General features: G+C 34.6%; 1 protein-coding gene across 1 annotated transcript in view; it reads right to left on the bottom strand.

Moving 5' to 3' along the window:
* LRRC69 (leucine rich repeat containing 69) overlaps window positions 1-13,414 on the bottom strand; it is a 135,221-nt gene that overhangs the window by 91,307 nt on the left and 30,500 nt on the right. Inside the window, exons 4-5 of the mRNA XM_081266853.1 lie at window positions 8,967-9,162; window positions 3,420-3,491 (exon numbers count right to left, since the gene is read on the bottom strand). Of these exons, the coding sequence (XP_081122979.1) occupies window positions 3,420-3,491; window positions 8,967-9,162 (268 nt within the window). The remainder of the gene's footprint in view (window positions 1-3,419; window positions 3,492-8,966; window positions 9,163-13,414) is intronic.

The following is a 13,414-nucleotide window of genomic DNA, read 5'->3' as shown; positions in this document are numbered from 1 at the left end:
AACTTCTCCTCCTTAAAATTGCTCTTTTCAGGTCTTTTGATTGCAGCAATGAAAAAATTAAAACAGAATACATATTATAATATTTCTAAAACTGTTTTAGCAGACTTTTCTAAAAGCATACACATGGAGAGGTCCTGGAAATGAAGACTTTCATTTTTATTCCATATTTTTTGTATTGCTTGAAATGTTAAGGAGGATACATTATTTATATAATATTTAAAACTTTAAAAAAATAAAGGAAAAAAGGAGAAGTCTTGACACATTTAATTCCAAAACAATTACTTTACTATGTGATGCATGGCAGAATTTTCTCCATAATTAAATAATCCAAAAAGTTTTAGAGTCATTGCATATAAACAAGTATTTATAATGTCCCATTTCTTGTTAGAGATTTCCACTTAATGTACACTTTTATACAAAAGTCCTGATGAAAATTCAGTCTCGGTTATATAAAAGCTGTTGTGAATAAAAAAAATATATTACTGTAAAATAATTGCATTTTCCAAGTGGCACAACAAATTTTAGGTCATAAAATTGTTAAATAATCCTCTATAAAGATCTATCTTTTTAAGAGGGAGCAATTGTAAGGCAATAAAATAAACCATGTAAAGATAATTCTGCAGAAAACAGTTTCAAGTCTTGGAATTAAAGTATGCTTCAAAGTAAAAGGTACATAGATTTTCGCTTCACTCCTGCTTTATGTATGTTTGAATATTTTTATAGTAAAAAAAATCTAAAATGTACTATACAAGGTTAATGCCTCCTATTATCACCAGTAAACAGGGAAAGATAGCTCTAATTAACATATTACTGATTAACATTTGAGTATTGGTATATTTTTATATGCAACTTATAATAATAACAGTTTCCCTTCTGTAGATAATGATGTACAAAATGATTTATAAACATTATCTGACTTAATAACCTTACGAAGATTGTGGTTTAATATATCCATTTAATAGATGAGGAAACAGCATCTCAGAAGTTAAGCAACTTGTTTGAGATTATAAATTTAGCTAATGAGAAATTAGGCCTTTAAACCTATGTATGTATAATTCCAAAGTCCATGATCTTCATTTCTCTACTATTCTACCTAAAAAACATGTCAATGTTTTTAGAGTTCATTACCATCACTTTGAAACTTACTTTCACTGATGCTCATGGCCTACATTCATTCATTCCTCTGTGTTTGTCATTTGTTCCATTAGTAACTTCATCTATCAAATGTGGGAAAACAATTTTGCACCAATTTGTCCAAAATAATTTGAAGCAAATTATTACTTTTTTTAAAAAAGAAAAATCATTTATAAAAATTTGAGGTGAATTATTTTTGCACCAAAGCTCAGATGAGTTCATAGACTACCTCATTTTAGAGTGCTTATTAAAATTTCTGAAATAGGTGCTATAAAGGCAAAACTGACCCAATTATTTTAAATTTTTGGAACCTAACTCATGGTGTGTCATCAAAATTGTGAGTACAGAATCACTTTGTAGAAGAAACAGTTAATTAACAGCACCACTAAGGTGAATACTGAGTATAGTTAAAGAAAATTATTTAAATTTATTCATTTAAGAAATATATATGGAGTTGATATTCAAGATTCTTCTGGATAAAAGTTTTTTAAAATACATTCCTTCTTGGTGGAGCGTACCGTCTAATAAAAGACAGACTTGTAAAGACTCACTCCATTGTGAGATCTAAACTGCAGTGGCCCCATGGAAGAAGTGGCACCAGAAGGCTCCGCTGGAAGTCAGGGAGGCATCCCAGGTACAGAGAGTTAAATTAAGACCGCAGGATGAATACCAACATGTGGGATTAACCAGGTCCACATTAACAACATCCAACTGTTCCTATATATTCAAAACTGTAAGTTTTGGAAGAAATGTAATAAACCCTTAAAAAATTAAACATGGAATTAGTAATTCAGTAATACTATGTCTGAGAATGTACACAGAAGAATTGAAAGTACAAACTACAACCAATATTTGCATGCCTCTGTTTATACATGCATTAGTCACAATGACCAAAAGGTAGAAACAACCCCGTTGTCCATGCACAGATAAATGAAGACAAAACAGGGTATCTACATACAATTGAATGTTATTCAGCCTCAAAAAGGAAGGAAATTCTGACATGTTATAGCATGGATAAATTTTAGAGACATTTTGAAATAATAAAAAATGAAATAAGTCACAAAAGGACAAGTGTCCTATGATTGCACTTACATGTGATGCTTAGTATAGTCAAGTTAATAGAGACAGAAAGTAGAATGGTGGTATCCAGAGGAGGGGGAGATGTCTTATTTTTAAAAAGTAATTATTTTAAACTGTGCATAGAGACCTCTAAAACGGGTGCTACAAAGGGAATGGGGAATGTTTAATGGACAAAGAATTTTATTTTATTTTATTTTATTTTTTTTTTTTAAAGAGAGAGTGAGATAGGAGAGAGAGAGAGAGAGAATTTTTTTTTTAATATTTATTTTTTAGTTCTCGGCGGACACAACATCTTCGTTTGTATGTGGTGCTGAGGATCGAACCCGGGCCGCACGCATGCCAGGCGAGCGCGCCACCGCTTGAGCCACATCCCCAGCCCCATGGACAAAGAATTTTAGTTGGGGAAAGTACTTAGTGTCACAGACTATACACTGAAGATGGTTTAAATGGTAAATATTACATTTTCATAAGTATATGTGCTTATATGTACATACATACACACCACATACACACACATTTTTTTCATATTTGAATCATTCACTTTTCTCATGGGTGATAAAGAAAACCTCAATTTATATTCAATCAATCAGAAAAAAAAAAGTGGATCAACAGCTATTTATAGAGCATCCCCTGGATTAATAGACTTCTGATTATCACCTTGAATGTTCAAGTATGTTCACTCAAACACACACACAATAGGAAAAACTACCATTTCTACCCCCAAAGTTAAAAGTTATCAAACAAAGTGTTTCTCAGTTATTGAAATAAAACAAGTTCAAACTTCACTTTCAAATGGGAAAAAAAAAGTGCATTTTCATGGTTTAGCTTAAAAACAACTAACAAAAATGTCATCTTTGGACTAACTACAAGGGATAAAAATTTATGCCCTGTAAAGTAGTAGTTTTCAAAAAACCTGAGGTGATCAAAAGCAATGAGTAACCACCAAAAAAATTTAATCATAACTGATATATTAAAATATTTATGATAGCAATCAGAGTTCATTTTGTTCAAATAAGTTCAGCAGGCACCGAATACAAAGAATCAAAAGAACAGGTTTTGAAATTCAAGAGCAAAGCAAATCTTTGAGTCATTTGTATACTTCAAGTTTCCAGTTACTGCAGCTTTTACTGGCTGCCCATATTTTTCTATTCCCAATAGCATCAACAAAATTATTTTCAATTATAATAGAAGTTGGTTTTACTTACTCCTGGTGGAAATATCTGAATAGTATTTCCAGCTATGTCTAGAATCCTTAGATTTTTAAGATGACAAATCCCCTGTGTCAGAAAACAAGAAAGAGAAATGTTATAAAATCTAATATCTAAAATCACAAGTATTTAAGTTCAAACTTGATGACAGTGAGTATCTTTTCCAATTGCTTGACCAATTCCTCCATACACCTTTCCTAAGAAGATCCCTATGGGTTGCCACAGAACTTTGAATTCTCCATTTTTTTTTTTTTGACCACCCCAGGGCATTATAACATGCTATGAGTTAGACTACTTCTAGATTCAGATATCAATTCTGGCAGTGAATACGTGTAACTTTGGGAAATTTTATAAGTATGACTTTCTCCATCTGTAAAATGAAAATGCTAATAAAAATCCTTACTTCAAGTAGCTGTTCATAGATTAAGTAAGTTGCTAACTTGAGTGTTTATGAAAGGGCCTAATATGTTATGAGCACTCAATAGTCTGTACTTATTATTAAAACAGAAAGAATCTGAGAAACAAAACAATTCTGGAATGTTGTTTCTGTTGATAATGCCCCCAAAATGTATTATGCATATTCCTTTTGGTTAGCACTGTGCATACAAAAACTTTCCTTACAAAGGAAATAAAATCTGTTGCTGTATCTTTACACCCAGTGTGACTGCGTTGCCATAGTAACCACCTGGTTGTTATGGTACATCTTAGTTTTAGCATTTCTAGTAATAAGCAAAGGATAAGTAGGATTATTTTTAACTAGAAACATCAAAAGCTTTTTTATTAATTGAAAAATATGGGCTGGGAATGTGGCTCAAGCAGTAGCGTGCTCACCTGGCATGAGTGGGACACTGGGTTTGATCCTCAGCACCACATAAAAATAAAATAAAGATGTTGTATCCACCGAAAACTAAAAATAAATATTTAAAAAATTCTCTTTCTTTCTCTCTCTCTCTCTCTCTCTCTCTCTCTCTCTCTCTCTCTTTAAAAAAAAGAAAAATATGGGCATGATACACTAAATGATTTCAACCACTTGTCGAGAGAGTTCTGAACAGTCACTCTTATTTTAATGACCAACCTCTCCCTGGAGAATGGTATATGTCTCTTTAGTTGTGACAACTGTCTATCTCTTTGATCTTATCACAGGTTTCATTCCCTGAAAGCAGATGTTGAGATGGAATTTGGAGTACTAGATGGTTTTTAAGGACCTAACCCTATAAAAAGCAGGGTCAATAAGTAGAATTGGCAAATGGAAAAGTCAAGGTGGGCTACAGACCCAATAGACTTCACTCAACTGGGTCGGGAGCTCTAGTGGGTATTGCCATCTAAACTGTTCTCTATCAGGCAGAAAAAGCCATCAATCATGGAATTTGGGAGGTTCCAGGAAGAGAATGAGCTTGGAGAAGAAAGGAGGTTTCCTGCAACTGAATAGCTAACTAAGCCTGTCTGCTGTCCCCACTCCTACAGCTGAGTAACAGGTCCTTGAAGGGAAATATACCATCTATTACACACAAAGTCCTCTCCTTAAGTCCCACAAAACCTTCCATTGCCATGATACTCTCATTATTGTGTTAGCTTAAAAGACTTTCCAACTCTCAATATGTCCTCAGTATCTACAAGTTAAAATATAAGGGCTTTCCAGCCACTTGAAACACTTGATAGTGCTAACTCTATGGCTGTTAAGTTTCTTTTCCATTTTTTGTTCTTGCTGTTCATGACTGCTGCTATTGATCCCTCTTGATATTTTTTGTTCTTGACTTGGTTTTATCTTTACATATTTACATTCTCCAAAATTTCTTAATCAAGAATTAAAAACTCACAAATGAGTGATGACAAAGTTGTACTGTGTGAATGGCAAGTGTTCTGAAGCGTTAAAGATACAGAAATATGAGAGAAAATTATAGGGCATTTGGTATTATGAGATCAGACAAGGCTTTCCAGAAGAAATAAAGTTTAAGCTGAGATTGTTTGATATGTTTGCAATAAAGAATGTTCAATTAAGAGACAAGAATCCCTAGGAGATAACCATAAGACATGTAGTTGGTCCAAAAGATAGTAAGCAAAAAGGACTGAGGAAAGAAGAATTCAGATTATGAAATGTCTCTTATGCATGTCATGTGTATTACTTTCTTGGGATTCTTTAGATTGCAAGTTAATAGAAACCCAACCCAAACAAACAAATGGGTAAATTGAGGTAACAGAAAAATTTTTAAATATTGATATTGTCTACAGCTGGTTCTAGGTGTTCAGTAGTGCCATTGTCTCTTTCTTTTGTGACAGCACATTGAAGTCAGAGTCTCCTAAAGAATGACAAGATAGAAACTAATAGATCTGGGCTTGCATTCTCCCAATTTACCAATCACAACACAAAGAATGCATTCGTTTCCCATGAGTCCAGCAAAGTTCCTTCTCATTGATCTAGCTTAAGTCAAATGCCTATCATTCACTAAGTCACTACGTCTAGTGGGATGGGATATTCTGATATGCTGGACCTGACCTGACCTGACCAGTGGGAAAGGTCACCACTAAGGAAACGTCACAAAGTGATTGGAGAAGGGGGAATTTCACAAAGCTAAATGCTGATACCATTATGAGAATAAGCATAGATGGATGCTAGGAAGAAAAACGTAACCATATATTTAATGTCAATTATATACTAATCACTGAATATGTCAACTATATACTAATCACTGAGTTAAAGGATAGTATTCATAGTATTAATTATGATGAATGAAAACATATGAATTACATCTTTAAATTTTTGGGGCTGGGGATGTGGCTCAATTGGTAGCGCGCTCGCCTGGCATGCTTGCGGCCCGGGTTCGATCCTCAGTACCACATACAAACAAAGATGTTGTGTCCGCCAATAACTAAAAAATAAATAATAAAATTTAAAAAAAATTTTAAAAATAAATTTTTAAAAAATTGTCATTTGTCCTATTTTACAAAAGCAGATTCCATGGGATATTGCTATCAAGTAAGAAATCTAAGTTAAATTCAGGAAATTCTCTGTTAACAAAGTTAAGCAGCTTTACTATAGGACTTCGCAAGACTTTTAACATACTAATACATTTTCTAAATCTTCAAGAAGGGGTGATATACCTATCTAAGTTGGGCTGTTAAAACAGAGTACCAGAGCCTGGGAAATTTATGAACAACAAAAATTTATTTATCACATTTTTTGGAGACTGCAAGTCCAAGATCAGGACTCCAGCATATCCTCTTCTGGGTTGCAAACTGCTAACTTCTCAGATCCTCACAGGGTAGAAAGAGAGCTTTAGAGCCCTCTGAGGCCTCTTTTATAAGGGCAATAATCCCATTTATGAGGGTCCACCCTCATGACCTAATCACTTTCCAAAGTCCCCACTTGCTAGTATCATTACATTGTAAGTTAGGGTTTCAACATATGAATTTTGGAGGGGCACAAACATTCAGTCCATGATAGCATCTTTGAAAACACATGTTCTCAAAAGAATACACAAGACTCATACCCTTGGAGAATGGTTTGGGGAAAGATGGATTAGACCTTATGTTGACCACTCTTATTTTAGTTCCTAATTATCTATCTTTGTTTATGAATTCTGAAATTCTTTTTGGGAGCTTTCAAATTCTGCTGCCATTGTTACCTTATGATCTATCTGCCTTACTTCTAAAGCCACAAGAAGTGTAAATGTAATTTACAATGTAGAAGAAAAGATTCATAATTTGCTATTTATCAAAACAAAGAGTTTTTATAATGCCTTATCACTTATAATGCAAGCAAAAAATAAAAATGATAGATTGAATCATATTAAATGTCCAAAGAATTAAATTGCCCAAGGCATTATTTAGATGAAAGTTCATGATAGGACTGATTATAATTTTAATTTTAAAAACTTATACTTCTTGGGATTTATAAAATTGCAATAAGAGTAAGGTCAACTTTGATGAACATATGTTTAAATCAGACAGATATGGGCATCCCCCCCTTTTCTCTTTCAATATTGTGTCAAGTTACAACTGTTCTTGTTCCTTATTCTAATGGTGATAATAAGAAGTGTGATGTCACAGAGCTGTTGTGAACACTAAAAAAATTGTTTCATATGATGATGCACTGCAGCTTTTATAGATTTCCCTCAAATAAAAATTTGTTTTAATAGATTTATTTTATAATTTTAACATTTATTTTATGTGTTTACAGAAATTGGAATTTTTAGAATAAAATTTTTGAAATGTACTCAGTTATAGCCTACCACCATGTCATCACAGATTATAGTATAGATAAAAATTTTAAAAGTATTATTCTTATAAAAGAAAAGTGAAATGGTAGGGAGTTTTCACTTATATACATGCCTAATCAATCTGCTAATATTTTTTAGAATCAAATTGCAAGTTATTACTCTTTTTATTTTAATTTTTTTTTCCTGTGGTACTGAGGACTGAATCAGAGGTGCTTTGCCATCAAACTACACCCACAGTCCTTTATTTTTTTTATTGGTTGTTCAAAACATTTCAAAGCTCTTGACATATCATATTTCATACATTTGATTCAAGTGGGTTATGAACTCCCAATTTTCCCCCATATATAGATTGCAGAATCACATCGGTTACACATCCACGTTTTTACATACTGCCATACTAGTGTCTGTTGTATTCTGCTGCCCTTCCTATCCTCTACTATTCCTCCTCCCCTCCCCTCCCCTCCCTTCCCATCTTCTCTTTCTACCCCATCTACTGTAATACATTTCTCTCCCTTGTTTTTTTTTCCCACTTTCCCCTCACTTCCTCTTATATGCAATTTTGTATAATGATGAGGGTCTCCTTCCATTTTCATGCAATTTCCCTTCTCTCTCCCTTTCCCTCCCACCTCTCATTCCTGTTTAATGTTAATCTTCTTCTCATGCTCTTCCTCCCTGCTCTGTTCTTAGTTGCTCTCCTTATATCAAAGATGACATTTGGCATTTGTTTTTTAGGGATTGGCAAGCTTCACTTAGCATAAACTGCTCTAATGTGCTAATTTTTTGTTCCTTGATTTGCTGTACAACATGCATTCCTTGTCAAATTATTTCTAATTTGCATAAGGAAGGAAGGTAAATGTATTGACATGTTCCTGGTAGAATAGAACTCTTGAACTGGGAAATCTGAGGAAAGTTTAGTAAAGGCACTATTTATAAAAGACTAGTTTTAAGGAAGCTAAGGTTCCTCAAACCTTAGAAAAGTGGCTCCTTAAACCTAGCTCACCCTGCCAGAGAAGGTGCCATAGTAATTGCTTCTGGTTCTCTCTCCTCATGCCCTTTCATTCTGAGCTAACGGATATCATTGATTATATCCAAGAAGAAGCCAGAGGACAAAGGAGCTCTAACTCCTTTGTTAGATGCTTATAACTAATAAACTGCCCAGGCACAGAGCAGGTTGTAAAGAATTGATGACAGATAAAGAGGAAAAATGGAAGACATCCAGCACATATTTCAAATGAACCTGTGCTTTATTCTATATAGATGGTTATAGATTAAACATATACTACTCACTTAAACAAAACAAAAACACAAGGTTCCATGCTTTGCTTACCTCTGGCAAAACCTCAATGTAGTTCCTGACCAGAAGAAACTTCCGGAGCTTCTTCAAGAACTTAATCTCTTCAGGTATGCAACTGAGTTCATTGTAGTTAAGTTGAAGTTCACGAAGATTCTTAAGGAGACAAAGTTCTGTGGGAATGCTGACTAGCTTATTGCAATTTAAACTCAGATGTGTAAGGCTTTTTAATCTTAAAAAAAAAAAAGGCATATGAATGAAATTCATAATAAGAGAATCCACAGTACAGGCACAACCCATCAGAAGCCATGTGTCACTTATTTTACGTACCTCATCTGAGGTTCACTTTAGTCAAGTGTTCACATCTACTGTAAGTCATTTTAGCAAAAAAGTCTTTGCTGAAATTTAATTTTTAAAGATTTCTTTTTAGGGGATTGGGTTGTGGCTCAGCAGTAGAGCACTCGCCTAACACAGGTGATGCCCTGGGTTCGATCCTCAGCACCACATAAAAATAAATAAATAAGGGCATTGTATCCAACTACAACTAAAAAATAAATATTAAAAAAAGGATTTCTTTATAATCAGATGGCTGTTATAAGTATGTTATATAATAAATATATAGATTTTTTAAAAGTAAAATTTTATTTTCAATCTTTATACTTATACATTAACTATCAAAAAGGAAGCTAGAGGACAAAGAAAGACATGCATATACATGTGGATGGATAGATAGAGATATAGGTACAAATAGATATAGATAAATAGTAAAGACATATCCAGTACCAAGCATTATTAATTTTTTGCTCTGGAATACACAAAGATGAATCAACCACAAATTTTGCTCTTTCGGATACCACAGTTTAGAAAAAGACATTAAAACCAGAAAGTGAAGATAAAAAAATGTATTGGATAGCCAGGTGCAGTGGTGTATACCTGAATCCCAGAGGCTCTGGAGGCTGAGGCAGAGGATCCCCCATGATCCCCATTTCAAAGCCAACCTCAGCAACTTAATGAGGCTCTAAGCAACTTAGTGAGACCTTGTCTCAAAATAAAAAATAAAAAGAACCAGAGATGTGACTCAGAAGAAAAATACCACTAGGTACTAAAAATTTTTTTTTTAAAAGAAAGGAAGATGATAGGGAAATGAATATGAAGGAACTGTGAGTCTACTATGGCAGATATTGCACTTGAGGTATATCACAAGTTTTTTTGGAAGAACTAACATTTTTATTTTATTCTGAAAAATAGAACTAGTAAAAGAGGAAAACAACAAGAGGGAATGCTAAGCTATAAAAAGGTTATGAATAAGGAAACAGAAGGGAATTGTTACCACTAAGCATGAATTGTGTATTAAATATAATAATCAGTATAACCCTGAAGTTGAGGCCAGTGGACAAAAGGACAGTCCGTGTAGGTAGTGAATGACTGGGTGAGGAAGATGGGGGCTGATTCAAAAGGAAATTAAATGCTAATACCTCCAGAGACTTCCCCCTCCTCCAACCTGTTGCCAAGTTTACCTGCCTCCAGGGAATTATTCCTCCTTACAAGGAGTTGTTAATGAGTAGCCCCTGGGTGGCTCCCTTTCTGCCTGTACCCCTGGGTGGCTTGTTCCTGCGTTTGGATCATTCCATGTTTTGGGTTATGAGAGCAGAATGAGAAGAGGGGGCATAAGAACAAAGGAAATCTGAAATCTATAAAAGGACTCCCTCACTCCCTGGGGCACCAGCTTTCGACCCCCTCCTCTGTGGAAGAGTCATTTTGCTCTTTCCTCAGCGCTTTTCAGGTGCCCCAGGGGAACAGGGGCTTAGAATCTGATTCTCCACACGGGTATCATCTCTGGTCTCAAAGTCAGAATTATTTCTCTTATTATTCTTAGGCAGTTGAAAATGTGAGACTAGAGGTTAGGGAAGGGATCACACCAGTGAGAGCAACTGAGAGGGGACTCCATTCACACAATGGTGGAAACCATGTGAGTGACAGGAGAAAAAAGAAGAAAATGGAGGCGGGGAAAGAGAGTGGGGGAAGCCAACAGGAGGAGTCCTCAGAAAAATGAATACCTGACAATTAAAACTTAAAGGCACACAGAGAAGTCATGAGTAGAGAAATAGAAAAAGACTCAGATCAACTAGTAGTCTCTAAAGGTGTGGGAGAAGAGTACTTAAAAATCAAAGGGATGGTCAAGAATTTAAATGTTGAGTTTAAATGTCAAAGAGATATAATTGAAATTAACAAACTAAAGGCTAAAACTGAAAGCAGAGAGAGAAATTATAACGTCAATATTCTAAAGATCTATTCTATCTCTACCTTGTAGCCACAATCGGAAAGTATAGTTTAAGGAATTTCATCTGTAGAAACATAATTTTTAAAACTCTCTATAGAATAGGTAAGAAAACATTTAACAAAAGACATGAGGGACCTTTATGTTGAAAACTATAAATTATAACTCAGAAAATTTAAAGAGATTCTAAACAAAAGTAGAGATCCATTCTTATTCAAGTGTAGAAAGAAAAAAATACTGCTAACATGTCAATTTTTCCATTAATAGATCTGTAGATTCAGTAAGAGATCCAAATAAAAATCTCAATGGGTTTCTTTTATATTAAAATTGACAAATCAATTTTAATATTTATATGGAAATTCAAAGGACCCAGAATAGCAAGAACTAGTACTAAAGAAACAAAATTAAAAAGAAGGAAGGAAAGAAAAGAAAGAGGAAAGGGGAGGGGGAGGTATGGAGGCATTCCTATAATCCAGTTTCAAATCTTACAAGGCAGCTACAGTAACCAAGGTAGTTCAGTCCTGGAAAAAAAAAAAAATGATAGTGTAATGGATTCATTATTTGTGTCCCCCGCCACCCACCCAAATTCATATGTTAGAGACCCATCACCACTGGGAGATCATTAGAAGGTGGGACCGTTAGGTCATTAGGGTGGAACTTTCATAAATGGGATCACAGCTTTATATAAAAGGCCCCAGAGAGTGGCCTTTCCCCTTCTACTATTTGAGGACACAAGGAGAAGGCACTGTTCTCTGAACCAGAAATTGTGTCCTCTCAGATATCAAATCTGCCAGCTTCTAGAATTATAAGGAAAAAAATCTGTTGTATATAAGCTACCCAGTTTATGGTATGTTAGAGCATCCCAAATGGACTGAGACAGAAAAATAAATCAACAGAACAAAATAAAGTCCAAATGATCCATAGATGATCAATAGGTTTTTGACAAAGGTGTCAAAGCAATCCAATTAAGAGGGAGTTTTTGAACAAAATGTTCTAGAAACTGGATAAACTTTGACCACCCCCTTCCACCATACATATACAAACATTAATTCAAGATGAATGATAGATCCAAATGAAAATTAAAACTACAATCATTGTGGGGGGTAAAGATTTGTTCCCAGGATGTAGGCTCTCTATTTACCTCTTTTATTGTTTCTCTTGCTGAGAAAAAACTTTTTAGTTTAATTAAGTCCCATTTGTTTATTCTTGTTGTTAACTCTTGGGCTATGGGTGTCCTATTGAGGAATTTGGAGCCTGACCCCACAATTTGTAGATCGTAGCCAACTTTTTCTTCTATCAGACGCAGTGTCTCTGATTTGATACCTAGCTCCCTGATCCATTTTGAGTTAATTTTTGTGGATGGCGAGAGAAAGGGATTCAATTTCATTTTGTTGCATATGGATTTCCAATTTTCCCAGCACCATTTGTTGAAAATGCTATCCTTCCTCCATTGCATGCTTTTAGCCCCTTTATCAAATATAAGATAGTTGTAACTTTGTGGATTAGTCTCTGTGTCTTCTATTCTGTACCATTGGTCTACCCACCTGTTTTGGTACCAGTACCATGCTGTTTTTGTTACTATTGCTTTGTAGTACAGTTTGACCTCTGGTATCGCTATGCCTCCAGATTCACACTTCCTGCTTAGAATTGCTTTTGCTATTCTGGGTCTTTTGTTTTTCCATATGAATTTCATGATTGCTTTGTCTATTTCTACAAGAAATGCCATTGGGATTTTGATTGGCATCGCATTAAATCTGTAGAGAAGTTTGGGTAATATTGCCATTTTGACGATGTTAGTTCTGCCTATCCATGAACAGGGTACATTTTTCCATCTTCTGAGATCTTCTTCTATCTCTCTCTTTATGGTTCTGTAGTTTTCATTGTATAAATCTTTCACCTCTTTTGTTAGGTTGATTCCCAAGTATCTTATTTTCTTTGAGGATATTGTGAATGGAGTGGTTTTCCTTATTTCCATTTCCGAGGTTTTGTTGCTGATATACAGGAATGCCTTTGATTTATGCGTGTTGATTTTATACCCTGCCACTTTGCTGAATTCATTTATTAACTCTAGCAGCTTCTTTGTAGACTCTTTTGGGTCTGTTAAGTATATTATCATGTCATCCGCAAATAGCGATAGTTTAATTTCTTCTTTTCCTATTTTTATGCCTTTAATTTCTTTTGTCTGTCTAATTGCTCTGGCTAGTAC

This window comes from Spermophilus citellus (genome assembly GCF_964194105.1).
Source record: "Spermophilus citellus genome assembly, chromosome: 14".
Classification (NCBI taxonomy): domain Eukaryota; kingdom Metazoa; phylum Chordata; class Mammalia; order Rodentia; family Sciuridae; genus Spermophilus; species Spermophilus citellus.
The sequence above is the reverse complement of the archived record's forward strand: the minus strand, read 5'-3'. Positions and strand labels throughout refer to the sequence as shown.